The sequence below is a fragment of the Cylas formicarius genome, unplaced genomic scaffold, assembly GCF_029955315.1.
Source record: "Cylas formicarius isolate icCylForm1 unplaced genomic scaffold, icCylForm1.1 PGA_scaffold_1__22_contigs__length_36826433, whole genome shotgun sequence".
Taxonomy (NCBI): Eukaryota; Metazoa; Arthropoda; class Insecta; order Coleoptera; family Brentidae; genus Cylas; species Cylas formicarius.
In genome coordinates this window covers 18462192-18482411 of record NW_026844264.1, presented here as the reverse complement: position 1 = coordinate 18482411, position 20220 = coordinate 18462192, and the positions used below count along the sequence as shown (strand labels likewise).

The following is a 20220-nucleotide window of genomic DNA, read 5'->3' as shown; positions in this document are numbered from 1 at the left end:
CTACAAGTTTTAATATTGCATCGAATATCCAGAGCACCCTGTACAATATGCTAAAACCTTAAATGTAGAAGTTTTAGCTGTCCATAAGCGCTATATGGTCATGTAAAACAAAGTGACAACTGAAACACAGCCTACTAGTTATAATCAATTACCATTATTAGGGAACACCAACTTTTAGATTTTTGCGAATGCCGGTCACACCATGTAGATTCTTGAAAATTATGAAGAATAAGAATTTTTAGAATACGATCTCTCACATCCTCTCGTTCACAATTTTTTTCGATCGCGCAAAGGGTTTTCGAGAATTGATTTTTTTGTTGAACCCCTGTAAACGCGATTTTTAATTAAAAAAAAAACTCCCCGACCCCCCAGCCCTCACAACCATTTCAATAGGTTCCGTTAGGAAGCCAAGTTCTATGCGATAGATTCAAATTTTGGACACTTATTGCGTTCCATAGCCATGTCCAAAAAACAGTCGAAAATCGAAACGAAAAGATGGCCGCCAATGTTCGACCGGGGCTGTTTGAACTTATTTTGTGCAGCCCGTCGACTGTTAAAACGGAGCCAAATTTGAACCGTCTAGCTCACAACGTTCGAAAGTTATTGTTAGTGCAAATGTGACTAAATTAAAATTTGAAATCACGCGCCAAGCGCCCAGACCGACAACTGTGTTGACCGAACTTTCCCGAACGAAAACGAACAGGATAACGGGTCGTTAAGCTCCCGCCAGTGCAATAACAACATTAAAAAACGTGAAATTCTCAAAATTTTTACTGGTACTTCGATACCGCACAACATTTGGTTCCTCCGAACCGGATTTTGAACCACCAACAAGTGTTAAAAAAAAAAGTGAAAAACCTGTGAATTGCTGCGCTCCTGCAAAAGCGATTGCCGCTACACCGAGTCGCCTTTCTCCCTGTTCCGTCTACCGACTTCACGGCGCCGCTCACGTTTCAGCGACGCACCGCCGACCCGACAATTACGACGTTTTTACGTTAGGCGATTTGGACATCATCTTCAACGGCTTGAGCCAGAAACCACTGCACCAGGTTTGAATACAACCTGCGACGTAAGTGCGTTCCATTTTCACGCTTCCTAGCAATTTATCGCCTTTATTTGACAACTGCTTTGCATTTTATTTTCAACATTTCGTTCTCTTTGCTTGTATTTGACACAATTACACGTGTTAGTGATATTTTAGATCGTTTTAACACCGCATTGCATTTGAAAAAATGGCTGATGTAAACAAAAACAAACGAAAAGCAATTAAAAGCTCTCTTACGCGATTTGTAAACCATTTTGACTCTATAAAAGGCGCTGAAACAAATTTAGATGAGTTACAAACACGTTTGAACAGAGCTGAAAAATTATTAGACGATTTTAATGACGTACAACTGCAGATTGAATCTGCCGATGAAAATTGTGACACCAATTATGACAATTTACACGCTCCTGAACGAGAAAGTTTCGAAAACACGTACTTCAAAATTATTTCGGAGGTTAGGAACTTCATTTCCATTAACAATGAAAGTGTTATGTTTCAATCCCAGTCTCCTAATAGTCAAAATTCGCCACAAATTGCAAATAATGACTTAATGAGCACTAGACTTCCAACGTTAGATTTGCCAACATTCGACGGAGCTGCAGAAAATTGGTTATTCTTTCGAGATACCTTTTTATCAGTGATCCACAAAAGCAGTGCCCTTGCGGATGTTCAAAAATTTAATTATTTGCTGCTTTCACTGAAAGGTACCGCTGCTGATACAATAAAATCTTTGCAAGTTTCGGATGCGAATTATTCCGTCGCATGGAAAATGCTTGAAGAACGTTTTGAAAATATACATTTATTAGTCACCAATTACATTAAAGCAATTTTTAACTTGCCTACCATCACAAAAGAATCTCACCAGGGCTTGAGACAACTTTTAGATGGAATGCAAAAAAACCTACGCTCTTTAAATGTTCTTAACTGCCCCACTGATCAATGGGATGATTTATTAATTTATTTGATTTCCTCCAAGTTTGACAACTCTACCCGTCGCGCTTGGGAATTTCAAAACAGTACTAATAAATTACCAACTTTAGATTGTTTAACTAGCTTTTTAAAGGAACGATGCAGGATTCTAGAATCAATAGAATCAAACGATTTAAAACAACAACAATTTTACAAACAATCATTTATCAAATCTTCAAAATCTTTGGTAGCTGTGTCAACAAGAAAATGTGCTTTATGTGAAAAAGACCACACAATTTATTATTGTTCTGAATTTACAAAACTTAGTCCAAATGAAAGGTTAAACGCAGCGAAACATTTACGCCTTTGCATAAACTGTTTAAATACAACACACTCTACAAAGGATTGTAAGTCTACAGGTTGTAGAAAGTGTGGTAAAATTCATCACACGCTTTTGCATTTCCCAAACAAGGATTCCACACAAAACACTGTTACCACAACCACAGCCAACGATAGCGACAGTGCTACTTCTACTAACAGCAGCACTTCTGTTACACTGACCGTCAACACATCAATCAATACTCAGATTTTACTTTCCACTGCAGTCGTGACAATTTTTGACAGATCTGGAACTCCACACGATTGCCGAGTTTTGCTTGACAACGGCAGTCAATCTAATTTCATTTCACAACGTTGCTGTAACATTTTAAATCTACCCAAAACTAAAGTTGAAATTTCGATTTTTGGAATCAATCAATTGGATTATCCCGTAAATTACATGGTCTCTGTTGAAGTTAATTCCAAAACAAACAACTTTCGGAGAACACTTTCATGCTTGGTGCTGCCCAGCATAACCGGAGATATTCCTGCGTTTCCAATCAACAGGGAAACATTAACAATTCCAAATAATCTCACACTTGCTGACCCTGATTTTCACCAACCTGCTCCAGTAGACATACTGATTGGTGCTGACACATTTTGGGACCTCTTGTGCATTGGTCAAATCAAACTAGGTACAAATGCTCCAATATTACAGAAAACTAAGTTGGGGTGGATAATTTCCGGTCCAATAGTTACAGCTAAAATGTTCAACACTTCTCAAACACATTTTTGTCACCTTTCAACTGATCAAACTCTACAAACTGAACTAACGAAATTCTGGGAGTTAGAAGAATATCCAAAAACAACATTTTTGTCCAATGAAGAAATTTATTGTGAAAATCACTTCAAACAAAACACCACTCGAAATGATGACGGTCGTTTCGTAGTCACGTTGCCATTGAAGGACTCCATCTCAAAACTTGGAGATTCTCGAGCAATAGCAACCAATCGATTTCTCAATTTAGAACGTAAATTAAATAAAAACCTCATTTTGAAAACTCAATATCATGAATTCATCAATGAGTATTTAAAACTCAATCACATGTCACTTGATGAGAACCAACAAGACAGTTCAGGTTTCTTTCTTCCTCATCATGGTGTGTTCAAGGAGAGTTCAACAACGACCAAGTTACGAGTTGTATTTGATGGTTCTGCCAAGTCCTCATCAGGTATATCACTCAACGATCTAATGTTAGTAGGTCCAACCATACAAGACAATTTATTTAACATCCTTCTGCGATTCAGACGACACAACATTGTTTTAAGCGCAGACATTGCTAAGATGTATAGACAAGTGCTCATAGCACCCAATCAACGCAAATTACAAAGAATTATTTGGCGTTTTAACCCCGATGACGAGTGTCTTGTTTACAATCTTAACACTGCAACCTACGGTACTACTTCTGCCCCATTTCTCGCCATAAGATCATTACACGAGGTTGCTCATCGGCATAAAAACGATTTACCAAAAATTTGCTCCATCATCCTTCATGATTTTTATGTAGATGATCTTCTAACTGGTGGCGACACCAAAGAAGAAGTCCAAGAAATAAAGGATAAACTTTCCAAACTCTTGAATGATTATGGTTTTCCACTTCGAAAATGGTCATCAAATGACACATCAATTCAGTCAAAGTTCGAATCCAACATTCTTCACATCGGAGAAGAGCAAAACAAAACACTTGGATTATTGTGGGATTCAAAACACGACAATCTTCAATATGTTATCAATTCACGACACCATGTCAAAGTAACTAAACGACAAATTCTTTCTATAATTTCACAAATTTTTGATCCCCTTGGTCTTCTGTCACCAGTAACGATTTCTGCAAAAATCATACTACAACAACTTTGGAAACTAAAAATTTCCTGGGATGAATCAGTACCCACTGATCTTTATTACACATGGTCAAAATACCATTCGCAGTTGATTCACCTGAATAAGGTAAAAATTCCAAGACATGTACTTTGCATCAATCCAATTTCTATCCAGTTACATGGCTTTTCGGACTCATCTGAAAAGGCTTATGGAGCCTGTATTTACTTGCGTTGTACAGATACATTTGGAAACGTAACTTCCAAACTTTACACTGCCAAAACCCGCGTTGCACCATTAAAACAAACTACCATTCCACGACTGGAACTTTGTGGTGCGTTGTTGCTAGCTGAACTAGCATCAAGGGTAATTTTATCAACCAACATCACTTTCCAACGGGTAACTTATTGGTGTGATTCGACCATTGTTATTTCATGGATATCCACATCTCCTTCTCTACTAAAAACCTTTGTGGCCAACAGAATATCACAAATCCAGGCTTTAACAGTTCCAGATTCTTGGAAATATGTAAATACATTTGACAATCCCGCTGACCTCTGTTCCAGAGGCATCGAACCGACAAAACTTTCAGAATCAGAAATTTGGTTTCATGGCCCAAAATGGTTAATTCAATCAGAAAATCATTGGCCCACACAAATACCTTGTAAAAAGGCAACTATTTTGCCAGAGCTGCGGCAAAAAACTTTAATTTCCACGACTTATGAAAAAATCATTCCCATTTCTCGATTTTCGTCTTTGTTAAAACTCAAACGAGTATTTGCCTATGTACATAGATTCATAAACAATACTCGTAAAGAAAAAAATACACGTACTTTTGGTTCTTTAACGCCTTCCGAATTATGTAATTCTTTAAACCATTTAATTCGACTGTTACAGATTGAAAGCTTCCCTGATGATTACCAAAGACTGTTTTCGAACTCCAAACTTGACAATAAAAGTAAACTTTTAAGTTTAAACCCGTTCTTTGATTCAATCACTCAAACTATATGAGTTGGCGGAAGACTTCACTCTTCACAATTTGACTTTTCCAAAAAACACCCTTTCGTATTACCGTCCAATCATCATTTTTCTACTCTGGTTGCACGTCATGAACATCTAGCCTTATTGCATGGTGGACCCCAAGCTCTTTTAGCTTCAATAAGAGAAACATTTTGGCCATTGTCCGGTCGTAATCTTGTTAAAAAGGTTGTTCATGAATGCATACGATGTTTTCGTTTCAATGCCAAACCCGAACAATACATCATGGGAAATTTGCCTGCTACACGAACAACTCCTTTTCGTCCTTTTTCTATTTCTGGCGTCGATTTTGCTGGACCTTTTTTACTTCGAGATAGAAAGGGAAGAAATTTCAAAACAACCAAAGCATACATTGCACTATTTGTTTGCTTTGCTATAAAGGCAATCCACCTAGAGGTTGTTTCTGACCTAACTTCAGAATGTTTTTTAGCAGCCCTTAGGAGATTCATGGCAAGACGTGGTAAATGTTCGCAAATATTATCTGACAATGGCACTACTTTTGTAGGCGCGAACAGCGAAATTCGACAATTTTTTAACGCTAACAATAAACAGATTTCTGATTCTCTATCGAATGATGGCATTCTTTGGAAATTCATTCCACCACGCGCGCCCCACTTCGGAGGCATTTGGGAAGCCGGTGTTAAATCGGTGAAATACCACTTAAAGCGAGTAATTGGCGACGCGTCGTTAAATTTTGAAGAATTTTGCACAGTTCTCTATCAAATAGAGGCATGTTTAAATTCCAGACCACTTTATCCTATGACCCAAGATCCTAACGACTTTAACCCCTTAACCCCTGCGCACTTTCTAATTGGCGAAACAATGAACACCATACCAGATTGCGACTTCACCAAATTGAAGGAGAACACTCTCTCAAGATTTCAACGCATGCAAAAACTTTCTCAACATTTTTGGTCGAGATGGTCAAAAGAATATATATCAGAACTTCAGCAGCGAGTAAAATCGCGAGAGAACAAAACACAACTACTAAAAGCTGGATCCCTAGTGATCATAAAGGAGGATGGACTTCCACCCTTGAAATGGAGACTGGGAAGAGTCATTCAACTACATCCAGGTACAGATGGAATCACGCGGACTGTTACTGTTCAAACAACTTCAGGTGTTCTGAAACGACCAGTGATAAAGTGCTGTGTTTTACCCAATCAAGACTAATTTCGTAACAGTGACATTATTTCTTTTGAAACACTGGAGTTTTTCAAGGGGGGCGACTTATGTTAGTGCAAATGTGACTAAATTCAAATTTGAAATCACGCGCCAAGCGCCCAGACCGACAACTGTGTTGACCGAACTTTCCCGAACGAAAACGAACAGGATAACGGGTCGTTTAGCTCCCGCCAGTGCAATAACAACAGCGATACTTAAAGCTACGATTGTACTCATTTATTGTTCTTCGCAATAAATCCATTAAAAAACGTGAAATTCTCAAAATTTTTACTGGTCCTTCGATACCGCACAACAGTTATAGTGGAAAAACTTCAAAAACAGAGAACGGAAAACGTACAGACAAAAAAAATTTTTTTCGACGCTGATCATTTCTAGGACCAACCGTTATCAAGATCTCGAGTTTAGTGAGGAGCGCATAAGCGAAAGTAATAAACTGTGTTTATTATTCGGGCTTGCTTCAGATGCGCAAGATAAACATAAAAGAGCTTTTTAAAACTCGCCCATAACAGCAGACTAACCCGCTGTGCGCCCAGTTTCCAATGAATCGTGAAACAAACTAATGGTAAAATTTACCAAGCAATAAATTGAAGCTGGAAACCCTAAATAAGAAACCTCGTGTACATTTCCCTGGCAATAAACCAAAATGCCTCCCCGCATTATGTTGCGTGTTTATAAAGTTGAGCAAATTGATGCGCTCCTTCCGCACCTAATTAAAATTATAAACTGCGAGAGTTTAAAGACTTTGGAAATACACGTTCTTATACAGTCATTGTGCTGCAGAGGTTTAGTTATTCGGTTTGCCAAATGATGCATTTGTGTTTGTATATCATTTGAATAAAACGGTAAACCGGGTTGCCGACTTAAATTATACAGAAACGCGTTTGCCGTATATAATTGCGCAATTAAAATTGTGTTATTGTTTAGATAAATTATTGTGGAAATGTTGGCTTAGCAAATGCTTTACTATCGTGTTGCTTTTATCATTATTTATTTTGTGCGGATAGAGATTTATTGCTAACTAATTTTCGGTTGAATTTTTGTTTAATTGTTATTAATTGTTTTCGGAATCTTACTCACTGGATTCTTGATTGACAAACTATGGCCATTTAATGCTTACTAAGCACATTGTTTATTAATTATTAACAAAATAAAACCAACCAAAGCTAACAAAAACTAATGAAACTTAACCAAAATAAAATCTATCATGCAAATCGCCCCTAATTTCCTAAGTGATTAGAGAACGGGATAAAGTAGTTTTCTCTAAAAACGTCAAATAATGCCAAGGATCGCGAATTGGTGGCATTCATTGGTCTACGTTACTATGACTCGGCGTTGGAAATAGTATGCGAGATGCGAGATACATTTTTCGCGCACTGCATATGATCTATATGAGATTTTGTATTCTAATATTTGTAGTCCTCGATCAAGCAAAAATCCAAGAAATCAAATATTTTCAAATGTTAAACAGTATCAATTATTAACTACCATTTAATTTCCATAGTTACGTTCACCAAATTTGAACATTCTAAGCTAGTTTCATACTATTTTTTATATTAAACTAAGCATATTACTCATTTTAAAGCAACGTTGACAATGGTGAAACAATTTGTGCGAAATAGTTAGGGACACACCAAGGTAGCATTTCGCACACTAGATGCATCAATTCAGTTCCCATGCGAGTTTGACAGCAACTCGTATAGGAAAACCGTAACGTAAAAACGGAAAAAAATTGTACGGTCAGCCTTTCAGGCCAAATACTTTGCCTATAAGTTTTTCTATTCAGTAATGGTTTCACGCCAGGTTTGACCCAACTCTATTGCTGTTTGCTTTGTTTGGGACTTCAAAGGATATATATGAATACAATAATGACTGCTACGGTATGAACCATCCTTCTTTACTTAGATATATTGTCAAAATAATTGCTAACAAATACCTCTAGGCAAGTAACGGTATAAAAAATTTACTCTTTATTTCAAAATATATACATAAATATAAATAAAAATAATAAAAAATAAAATATACATACAAAAGGTAATTCACGTTAAGTGTCCTATTAAAAATTGTAGAGAATAAATAGTTTTTTTTTGCAAATTTGGGAAAGGTCAACAAAGGTTACTCAGAACATGGTGTTCCATTTGAATTTACAAGGTTGCCGTTTAAGTTAAATTGTCAGCAATGAAGGCGTTTTCCAGAACTTCTAATAGAATACTCCCATAAATATCTAATTAAATTAAAAAGCGGTTCTGTTTTGATTAAAGAAATCGAAAACGATTATATAAATTGTTTTTATTTTCTGTGTTAATTGACATTAGAACCAGTTTGTAAAGTTCTGATGCTATATAAGACAAAATGTTCTCCCTGACTATATTGACACATATGGTGCTAGTTCGGTTATTAATATTGTATAAAATTCATGCCTAGCTTGTCAAATTTATCATTAACAAAAGTGCAATCAGTAAGTACATAAATATACTCTCAAAACTAACAGTATAAAATAATTTCGTTGAAAAGAGACGTGGCTTTTTCATAATATTTACTTTCGTACTGTTTTAAGCAATCATAACTAGCGTTTTTATTAATGCGTATTAATTAATAAAAGTTACTATCGGAGTTAAAGAGTATTCAAATATTAATCATTAATAAATTAATCTGTATTCGGGAAATCAAAAACGCGATTTTTATAAAGTCTAGCTAGAGATTTGTTTTTTTTTTTTTAATATTGACACGGACAAAGCAGCTTCATCAAGGTAGATTGTCGAATGAATAATTTTGCTATAAATAGTACGGAAATTTTAATAAAATGACTATAACTAATGAAAATGTCCTATTGTTGATACCATAAAATAATCCGGGACCAAGTAAATTTGTGCTAAAGCTAATGCTTTATAATTTAACCAATGAATTGCGTAATAAATGAAATTTGCGGCGATTTCGTAATTGCCATCAACATGCAATGCTAAATATGGATATAATGTATGCTAATGTAACATTCGCAATATCGCGTGTAATTTTTGTTTTATATTGGCTCAATCCATACGGCCTAAATACCTACACGGAATATAATAGGGAGGGTAGTTTGTTTACATTTCAAATGGCTTTTCCGTGTTGTTTTTAATTTTTTATTCAGAAAATTCCAAGGATAATTCAACCCGCGTACGAAAATACTGCATATTTAATTTTAAGATATTATTTTTATTTGAATTTTTCCCATATATATATATATATATATATATATATATATATATATATATATATATATATATATATATATATATATATATATATATATATATATATATATATATTCAAATAAATTAGTAATGACTAATTACTGTACTATTTGGTGCTATTCGCAAAAACGTACTGGTAGGCCCAAGGTTTTAAGCGTAGGTCCGTGTTTATTTGTTGTTTCACATTGAAAATGCCCTATAAACATCCTAAAATTAATAGGAATCTTCAAATAGCCTGTTACATAAGTTTTATAAAGTGCAATTTAGTCACGAGTTGCTATTCGTACGTGGCACACGGGGAAGGGGGGGGGGAGACCCCAGCACAGCGCAGCAAGTTTATAGTAAACGAGTTTCTCATAAACTTTTACAAAATATGTGACTGATTGACGTATCCATCAAAGCTGACAAATGTGAAAATGTCATTAGTGGCTATCGAAACCACTCTTATTGCTGCCCGTGACTAAAGTACCGGAACCGGCCGAAGAAAACTATGTTCATGTACCTTTAATGAAATGTTCATACGATGCTTCTTCGCAAAATATCGACAGTATCTGTTTTAAAAAAGTATTTGCCATTGCGAGCAAAAGCCCAGCGACTCCTCATAGCAAATATTAGCGAAGTACATTTTAAATGGTATGGACAAACGCTTTTTTGTGTCATATTCGCGGCGCCGTGTAGAGTTTTTAAATTTACCTTCATCCTTTATGCCGGCGATGATAAACTGCATTAATTTAAAGCGGCTTTTGAGATAAATTACCAGGATGCGTTTGTGAAGCTAAAAATTTACGTGTTTAAAGTGGAAAATGAAACGCCGCCACCTATCTATTTAATTATTTATTTGGCTATTAATTTCCATCGGATTTTGATGAAGTTAGAACGGTCGCACAGAAACAGAAAAACGGTTTTGTACTCTCCTGTATATTTTGATATCTTGTTGGTGCTTGTGCCAAACTCATTTGATATTATTTTTTGGTCACTGTCGCGTCTTTGCAGTCTAAGATATTAATGTTGTTTGAATTCAGTGCTACCAATATGTGTCTGTTTTTTCAGTTTCAATCAGTGCCGATTTACTTCGCTTTTAGCACTTGACTTAGTTAGCACACGTTGATATAGCTATTGATAAACGAATTGCATTGCACGTTTGCATCCTCATTCAACTACTCAAAAATTGTATTTTCAGTTTGTAAAATAATTTCTTACTTTTTCGGTGTTTTTTTTCCAAATATAAATATTTTTTGCCTAAATATTATATAAAAATAAAAAATAAATATTATACGTGTAGATAAAATACCATATTCTTTCATTTAGTTTTCGCCAGCACGGTATTTCTTTGTTATTTCTACATGCAATTATGGAAGGCTATGTTTACATTATTTCTTTTAACGGACGCGAGACGAAATCAAAAGGAAGCCGCTTTGCGGAGGTGCCTGAAATTAGGGTCTAGTTTTTGATGCGTACCGACGAAAGGTAAAAGAAGGTCACGACGTTTGAGCACGGGCATTAGGTGTCTACGGTTGGACGAAAAAGACGTAAAAGACGTGGGTAACGCAGGAAGTCGTGCCGTTTACTCTTTTTCTTATTGTCCATATACCAAGTGTCGACGAAGTTGTACGAGGTGCGAGCAGGTAAATAAGAGAAAATATAGTTTTGTTTATTTTGCCAATACGTCGGACTGAATTTATTTCCTCATCCCCTAATGATCAACAAACCTACATAAGCCACCAAAATTTAATAGGAATGCTAGACTTTATGGAAAAGTGTAGTGACATAATCGCTTCTCTCTTCGTATCGTTTGTAAGGAATATAGAGGAAGTTTATGCACTGGGTGGTCTGCTATCAAAAGTATGAAAAGGAACTTTAAGACAAAAGTTGTTTGGTTCCCTGTATTAAGAGTAAACTATCAGGAACTCTCGTAAGTAATTTTCTTTGCGTAAACCAGAGAAACGAATAACGGAAATAGACAATGGGAGAAACTTGAATACACTTCAGGCGTTGAAGAGCCGTTCTTTTTCAAAACCTGTATAAAATCTTCGACCGAGTGACGTATGCAATTTATTAGAAAGCTCTACGATTTTATTTGATAATTGTAATAGGGCTTAATCTCAGAACTTGTCGAAATGTCAAAGAGACAAAGCCACACAAGTTGTTTGGATTTGGATTGTTATAATAACCAGTATGTTTGTATTTTCGTGACCAAGGAACAACTTTTTTTTATATTATTATGCATCTTTGAGTTATTCTGAACTTTTCGGACGTACTTGTTAGACACTGTACGTCAATTTGAGTCAATTTAAAATTAAATTTTCTAGCGAACTGCTGACTCCATTTGCATACATATTTTTTATTGTAGCTTAAATCTTGAGAAACAATGTTACAAACATCTTTCAATTTAAATTTTTTTAGTTTTAGACATTTGCAGATTGTTTAAAGAAAAACCAGTTTTATATTCAATATTTGTCACATTTTGTGGGAATTCCCGTCAGCAGTATTAGGTGTTGGTCTTTTGTCAGCAGTTTGTTTTTTTATTCACGTCTTTATCTCACTTATTAGGCGAAATATGGAATTTAATGTCAAACACAATGTCAATTACAATTTATTACAAAAAAAAAATTAAACAAATAAAATGTCAATATCGCGTATTTTCTCTCCTACTCCTATCGACGACTCAAACTTTGAACCAGCCGTTTTATTTGTGCTTGATCGACATTCTTCTGATTATTTGATTCCATAAGCAAGGCAAATTCTCGATATTCACCTCATGTAAATAATTTTGTAATATTCTTGCAGTAACAGGTAATATGTAATCTGTAATAGTTTTGACGGAAATTTCCACAGATGATTGATTGATTGATTATAAAACTGGGATTTCTTAAAAACTCTGTATATACCTAAAACTTCATGGTGTATGCCAACAGAATTGGAAAACTAGTAGCAAATTCCACTTCCGCCCATTAAACTGTGACTGCTCTAAAGGAGGGATGAGAACGCAAGAAAATTCTGCCCTGTGGCGAACCGGACTGCCGAAGGCTTGGCGCATCCGCATTTGTGAGAAACATGATAAATGGAGAAATGGTGGGACATACAGATTGTCATGCTGATAAAGGGAATGCAGGTGACAATGACATGTCGCGTAATGGAGATCGCGCATGATCGTGTCATTTAATCCCTTGCAATAGACCAACAAAAACGCGCAAAAAAGGCGAAAATAAAAGAACTGTTTTATAGACATGGATCTTCACAAAATTGTGTATGTCTGCACTAACGAAAACTCGAACTATTTGGTGACGGGGTGTATAGAGCTTTAAATGTTGTTCCAAAGCTTGTAGGTCGTGGTTATGTCTATGTTCAATGTCCATGTAACATCTGGTGTTCTACAGGGTGGCCACTGCTCCGCATTCATGTACATTATTTTTTGTCAGTGATATAATAGGCTGCTTTAAAATTAGCAATTTGCCTATGACTGTGGAGAACTTTTGTGACTTAAATGACCTGTAGTACTTAAACATTTTGCGCAAAGCTAGTAACCAAGGTTAGGTACAAAATGTTGACATATCTATAATATGTCAAAACAGGAGAGTAAAAACAATAGCAAAGCCAACAAACTATTCTAAAGATTTATTAAAAATAGCAATATTAAACAATACTACAATATAAACTTGATCATATAAAAATTAGAAAATAAATATGACTTCAGTCACATCTCTGCTACCATTAAGAGGAGGGCATTTGATATTCTATTTGGAATAATTATAATCACACATTCTCGATAGAGACCACACAACAAAAAAGAAGATATTTCAAAAACCTACTATTAATAGAATAACTAAATTCAAACTTAAAAGTTGATACGGTAACACTTAGATCTAACTTATTTGGTTGAGACCAGAGTTGATACGGTAACACTTAGATCTAACTTATTTGGTTGAGACCAGTGGATCAACCTAATCAAGTCCTCTTGTAACAACTTAAACTCCCTACAGTTAATTTATAGGCAAATTGCAAACGTTTAATGTTGTGACATTGACATTGACCCAAAATATTGGACAAGAGAGAACCGGATATGCTTAGGCAACATTTTAAACGGGCTACAATCCTTAAAATAACATTTATCATAGTACTATAATAATAATACAAATATTTTGCATCCACCATTTTGTGAAGAACCAAATCCTCTTATTTTGTTAACAAGGTTTTTAAGGATATGACTTAAATGGTTAAATTTTATACTTATTTTGATGTTTTGTTATTATTAAACTACAATAACTGTAGTAAATCGTAACGCGGAGTATAAATATGTAAATACAATATATTGTATTTTTTTCGCTCGTATCTAATTAGTGTGACAATTTTTCTTATAAATAATTAAATATCAACTCCCAGAATACGAGTTTTAAATTTTGCAGTGACGGTGGACAAGGCGAAATCTCTAATCATCCGTGCAACAAAGAGAATCCATTAAATTCCGGCGTAATCTGTAATGTTCGCGGACATCGTGCTCTTCCTTTCCATTTATTGATTCGAATTAATTTCCCACCCCGAAACCAACTAACCGGAACCTATCGGCCCCAAAAATAATAAAATCCATTCATCAAAAACCCATATAGTGAACATACATCGTCGATTATGATCAATTGGCGTACTCCCGACAAATAAATTTGCAACACCCAACACCAAGATTCCTGCGCACATAGTAACGATTTTTGGTATCGCGGAAGCGCTCCTGGCGGCAACTGGATGAACTTATTAGTGTCCCTTCGGCATCCGTTCTTGGTCCGGGTTAGTTGTATCTGTAAGGCGCGCTGAAGTACGTAAAGATAACGCGCCTTCCCAGTTTTGATCCGCGCGATCGCGAAGTGTTTTTTCCGCCGGATTCGTGTATCGCTAAAATACGTTAATTTTCGTGTACGGAATTTTACGTCACAATTTCGAATGTAAATAGAAATGTGACGATTCTGTGACGGACATGTGAAATTTCAAATAAAATAAATACGAAAATGTTTACATGGAACTGATGGTCCTAAACAGTGCACGCGAGTGGAAAATTGATATTCAAGCTGCCGTCCTTGTCGTCGTGGGACTGGAAGGGAGAACTAACGAAACACTGAGGTAGGTTCTTGAGGAATATCAAGTTACGTTCACTGTTTACTTAAATTAAAGCTGCTATGCAAGTTAATCTCTGTGTACACGTTAGACTTCCGGAAGATCGCCTACGAGTGTTTGACTTTCTCGTTAGTTTTGGAAGGTGTACAAATATATTTTTACTGATCTAGGGAAAATATGGAGGTACACTTATTAAAATGAACGGAAAATTTTGTGATTAACTCAACTTCGAGCAGTTAATTTTGGTTTGTTTATTTAATATTTAAGTATCTCGATTATGACAATTTTCTTTATTTTCTGTCCAACATCCAAAAGTATACGAAGTAAGATGTGGTTGCAACGCTGAAGTTGAACAGCAATTTGCTTTTCGAAAATGTCAAGAACCTGTTTCCAGTGAGGTTTTATAAAGTGTACCCAGAATTAAAGTGGTATGGTCTGTTCATAGATATAAGAAAGTGACCAATTGCTTTTGAATGGGATTATCCAAAGGTGGTCAATAGAAAATAATTTTATACCTACCTGCGTTTAATATTCTTTGGTTTGGTATACTACTTAGTTTAAGTTTATTAGTAATCATGGTTGTTTCGTGTGTAATACAGCCTGTGTTGAATTGTGTGCGAATTATGCAAAATATGTGCGAGTCTAGTGTATCTCGTGAGATGCTCCCGCCAAATGTAGAAAACACTATTCTATCGAGACTAAAGAAGTTATAAACAATGTTTATTTGACTCTCATTGAACGTGGTGCCAGCAAGCAAGCATCTTTAGAAGAAACGCGAGGGAAAAAAGAAGCGATGCTGACATTTTCTCGAGTGAAAGTGAAGTAATACCCCGCAAAAGGGTTGGGTTGACTCAACGGATAAGTGTAAAGCAATCGCGCCATCAAAAAGAGGTAAAAGAATAACTATTTTGCATGCTGGCTGTAAAGATGGTTGGATTCCAAATGGACTTTCTCTGTCTGCGAAAAATATTAAAGATTCTTTTCTGGATTATCATGAAGACACCACCGTTGATTTATTTGAAAGTTGGTTTAAAAACAAACTAGTTCCAAACATTCCTCCTAATAGTGTCATTGTAATGGACAATGTAAGTTATCACAGTAGACAGTTGACCAAAACCCCTTCCTCATGTGACACAATCCAATACTACATGTATAATAATGACATTTATTTTCACGAAGATTATACCAAAAAGCAATTAATTGAGGTTCTACAAAGCTTGAACCTACAAAAGGAATACACGGCTGTGATAATTATGCAAAAAATCTAGGTTTAAGGCTTCCACCTTACCACTGTATATTTAATCCCATTGAACATGTTTGGCACCAACTGAAATCTGCCATTCGTCGTAACAATGTTTTTCCCCGTGTTAACTCCAATGTCCTCAAACTTATAGAAACCGAAGTTTTTAACATCCGTCCACAAAGTTGGGTAAATTCTGTTAAACATATAGAAAAAGCAGAACAATCGTATATTCATATTGCAAATAATATAGAACAAATAATAATTACAACAGGCGATGATATCGATTTGTAATTTTATTTTAGATTTAACCGTAAATACATACATAAATAAATAAATATTGTTTGGTGTCTTTCCTAACAAAACCCCAAATAATTAAATTCTAAGCAAAGTACGGACCTGTTCGGCCATATTTCATGTTTTCAGCTTGCCCGGGTCTTTCCTTAATTCGTATCACTTAGTAACTTTCTCATATCTATGAACAGACTTTATAACTCATTTACTTATAGCACCATTTTTCAAACTAATTAAGAGTTTTATTGAGTAGAATAGCGTTTGACATCTATATAGAATTCATATTCGGCATGTATCACTGATTTTCTAAATTATTTTCCAATATAGAAGATGTTTCGGATAAGCGTGGTAATACCAATATATATATATTTCTTAATGGAACATTCTATATAATTTTTTTTGCATACTATGATTTCTTCAAGTTTATTTGACATCGTAATTGTTTTTGAATTTTAATGCGACGTTGCCAATTTATTAACTTTTTTAGTCCTTCCTCTGAAATTCCCAACTAAGCAGTGATCAAGGGTGCACAAAGTGGCAGTTCAAGACTTAAGATTCGATACCCATATTCGCTAACTACTTTGGACATTTCCGTTATTTTAGCCACGGTTTTGGAACGACGATAAGTTTGTCAAATCTCACTTAAAAACTAGTAATCGTAGAGTTTAGTTTAGCGCCTAAGTAATTAGGTCGTAGAGGGCGTTTTCCAAAATATTGCCAACATGACGAAACTAAAAGTCATTTTGTTGAGATTTGCCTATACCTATTAATTAATGTTTTTCCGTAATAATCATTTTAAATTTAAATATACGATTCAATGCACTTTTTACTCAATTATATATTTCTTTTATTACTAAGTAGCATATTTAAGACGTTTTTGTTTTTATTTGCCATCAATCAATCAATGCGTCAAAATGTGAATTATGATTTCGAAAAACGCGTTGAACTGTGCATTCAAGAAAGTATTAGTACTATTATTGAACAACTAATTATTTAGTCCTATTTTTTAGGTAATCATTGTAAGTTTTCAAGATGTACTTTTACTTGATGTCGAATAATTTGCAAGTGTCGCTCTTCAAGGATTTTTTTTGTAAAATGATATCAAGAATTAGTCGAATTTCCAAAATAATTTATTAGTAAAAAAATGTATTTTTAAAAAGCAGGTTATTAAATCGATTAGCTTTAAAATATAAAGATAACGTGTTGATGTAAATGAATAATAATAAAAAACATAATGGAATAATTTGATACATATAGAAAAACTAAATTTCAATATAAGTTGTAAAGAGACTGTGCTCCTTTGAGAAAACCAGGGAAAAGTTAGTATAAATTTCGTCAAGCTAGGATGACCCCTTTGTATAAAACGATTGTTTGGGCGCCTCTCGTGATAATGCACTTGACTATGTTAAAGTCAACTTTTATTATTAGGAAGGTAGTGTTTTGAAATAAGCATCAGATAATTTGCAAAAATATTTTATAAAAAAAACATAAACTTGGCAACGTCTCTTTAAATTGAAAATCAATAACAATTTCATTCAAATGTTCTGGGAAGAGCCCTAATTTACAAAATTTTCTATGGTGTTCCATTTAAAAAAATATGTTTCTAAGGTGTGTTTCTTTTGATTTTATTGATTAATTATTAAAACATTTACATTCCTATTCCCATAGTTATATACTTTTGTTAACAATCGCGCCTTAACGCTAACTAAGCTAAAATTACTGAAATTTCAAAGCAAATTGCTAGGAATGTGCTAATAGTGACGACGAGGTCTTGTCATGTTTAAAATGGTACAATGATATTATTTCATCTAGCGTAAAATTGAGTATCGTTATATCGAATAGATTTATACTAGTGCCTTCTAATTGTGTTACGTTATAGTTCAGTGGTAAATCCTGTATTGTAATTACTGAATAGACGGCAAGGCCTTAGGGTAATCTGCTTACTAATTGGCCCAACGTCCAATACTAAAGCGCACCTGGAAGCCCGTGCTTTTTCCACCGAATCCGTTCTAGCAATCAAAGTGAACCAAGATACCTACGCTTTACTATACACTTTTTTATCATACTAGTGCGAAGAAAATTCATTCACCACATTTCACAAAAACTTTATTTGCTATATAAGGTCGAAAAATTATACATTATCCTTTTCTTTTGATGTATCTTGTATCAGTATGTGCTGATAATATCCTATATTAAAGAAATCTGACACAACATATACTAAATTCAAATGACGTTCTAACTACACGTTGGAATATTAAACCTACAATATAATGTTTGGACAGTTATTTTGTGCGGAGAAACGAAATGCAGCCCTAGACACGAATAAACGAATCAAAATCAAATACCTCAACGTTTCCTTTGGGTATGCCCGATTCTTGTATTTTCTTTGTTATATCATTTTATTGTTTAGATTTTATTCTTTACATTAATAAACAAAATTGCTTTCGAAAAAATCGCGGCTGTGCGAATCGTCTGCTTTGTCCTATCTGATACGTAGTTTACAAAGTCACTACGCAGCTTTGTATTTCAAAGGCTTTTTGTCCTAAAAGGGCGCACTGTCCAATCCCAACCCACCCCCAATTTCAAAAGGGTTTGTCAGGAGACCAAAAGCTATTTGTTCGTCAAATTTGAAGTCGATAGCTTCGAATTTCGTGTTTTAAAGCAATGTCCAAAAAAAGCTGTAAAATAGGCCTACAATTTAATGCAATTTTGGTACACCAAAAGTTATTATGAAAAACTGCAGTAAATATATTTTAATTTGGGAACTATTTTTGTTGCTTTTCATTTTGTTACAAAATTTCCGCCTATATATTTTAGATTGTGAAGATGTGTTTTGATATTTTGGCGTCACATTTTCGATAAGTTGTAGATATTTTACACCGGATCTCCTAGTATAGAAAAAGAGCTTCAAAAACTGAATATAAACATTGTTATTAGAATGCTATTAAGCAGTTTTTAGCCGCAGTTTCTTTGAGTATCGAAAGGTCACTTTTTAAGTTTTATTAAAAAATCGGGAGAGAACTGAAAGACCAACGACGTTACAATCTCCTAACAATGTTTGTGTAAATTCATATGCCCAAATTTAAATTTTTTGCACATGTCGACAACAGAAACAACTACGAAAACCGCAAATTATGTATTTTTTGTTTTTCCTTCTCTAACATGTCACCAAGGGATACAATTACTCAAACAAGCGAGCAGCTTATTGACGGCAATGATTGGTCTCTAGATGGTAATCTTGTCAGATACAGGAATATCGCTATCGGCCCCGATGGCACGACCATCAGTTACATGTAGAGAATACGAACATCAACTTCAACACACCATTTTTCATGGAAATTCACTGCAACATTGTTTGTTGTTAAAATGTTTTTATAAACCCATCCAGCTCGTGAGAACAGAAGTAGTTCTGGCTCGTATGGTACATTCAGATTTACCCGGAAAATTAGGCCAGCTTGCCGCAGACCATTGTGAAAATCTAGTATTTACGGTCGACCTCAAAATTGGATAAATTTACTTTAAAAATGAATGGATCAGTCATTGCTAAACTATTGCCACTCGTCCTTCTTGTGCTGTATTCCATTACTAGCCAACTTCTAGATGAACTCTTTGGGGTTGCCAAGCATTCAAGTCAAAAGGAGCAGATCACTCAGCCGTCTTTTTTTGACGAACTGTTCTGCTTTTGCTTAAACATAATTCATTTTAGCCACAAACTAATGATTTCACGTGTGTATTATGAACGCAGTTAGTAGAATTCAAGGCAATGTCACGCCAACGCAGTCAAAACAACGAAAGCACAATTTTCCAGCATCACTGCTGCAAAAAAATTTTTGTAAATCATTATCTTTATGTCCAGCATTTGATTCTTATACTTGGTATCATGGAAATGGTAAACGATACAGGGCAGCTCAAGCTAGGGCATAGTTGCCTTTCCAGGATATTCCCAGAAATATCGCGGAAAACGAAGTATGTGCATGTTTTA

General features: G+C 34.9%; 2 protein-coding genes across 3 annotated transcripts in view; both read left to right on the top strand.

Annotated features, from left to right (window-relative positions):
* The first annotated feature begins 1232 nt into the window (after positions 1–1232).
* Positions 1233–5162, top strand: LOC132697105 (uncharacterized). The gene has a single exon (XM_060662397.1). It carries the CDS (start codon positions 1233–1235, stop codon positions 5160–5162), a length of 3930 nt encoding a protein of 1309 aa, XP_060518380.1.
* Positions 5163–14493: 9331 nt separating this feature from the next.
* The window catches only part of LOC132697070 (neuroligin-4, Y-linked-like), a 489753-nt gene continuing 484026 nt past the window's right edge, over positions 14494–20220 (top strand). For both annotated transcript variants that reach the window (XM_060662334.1, XM_060662335.1), the window contains exon 1: positions 14494–14710. The gene's annotated coding sequence lies outside the window, so the exon portion shown is untranslated. The remainder of the gene's footprint in view (positions 14711–20220) is intronic.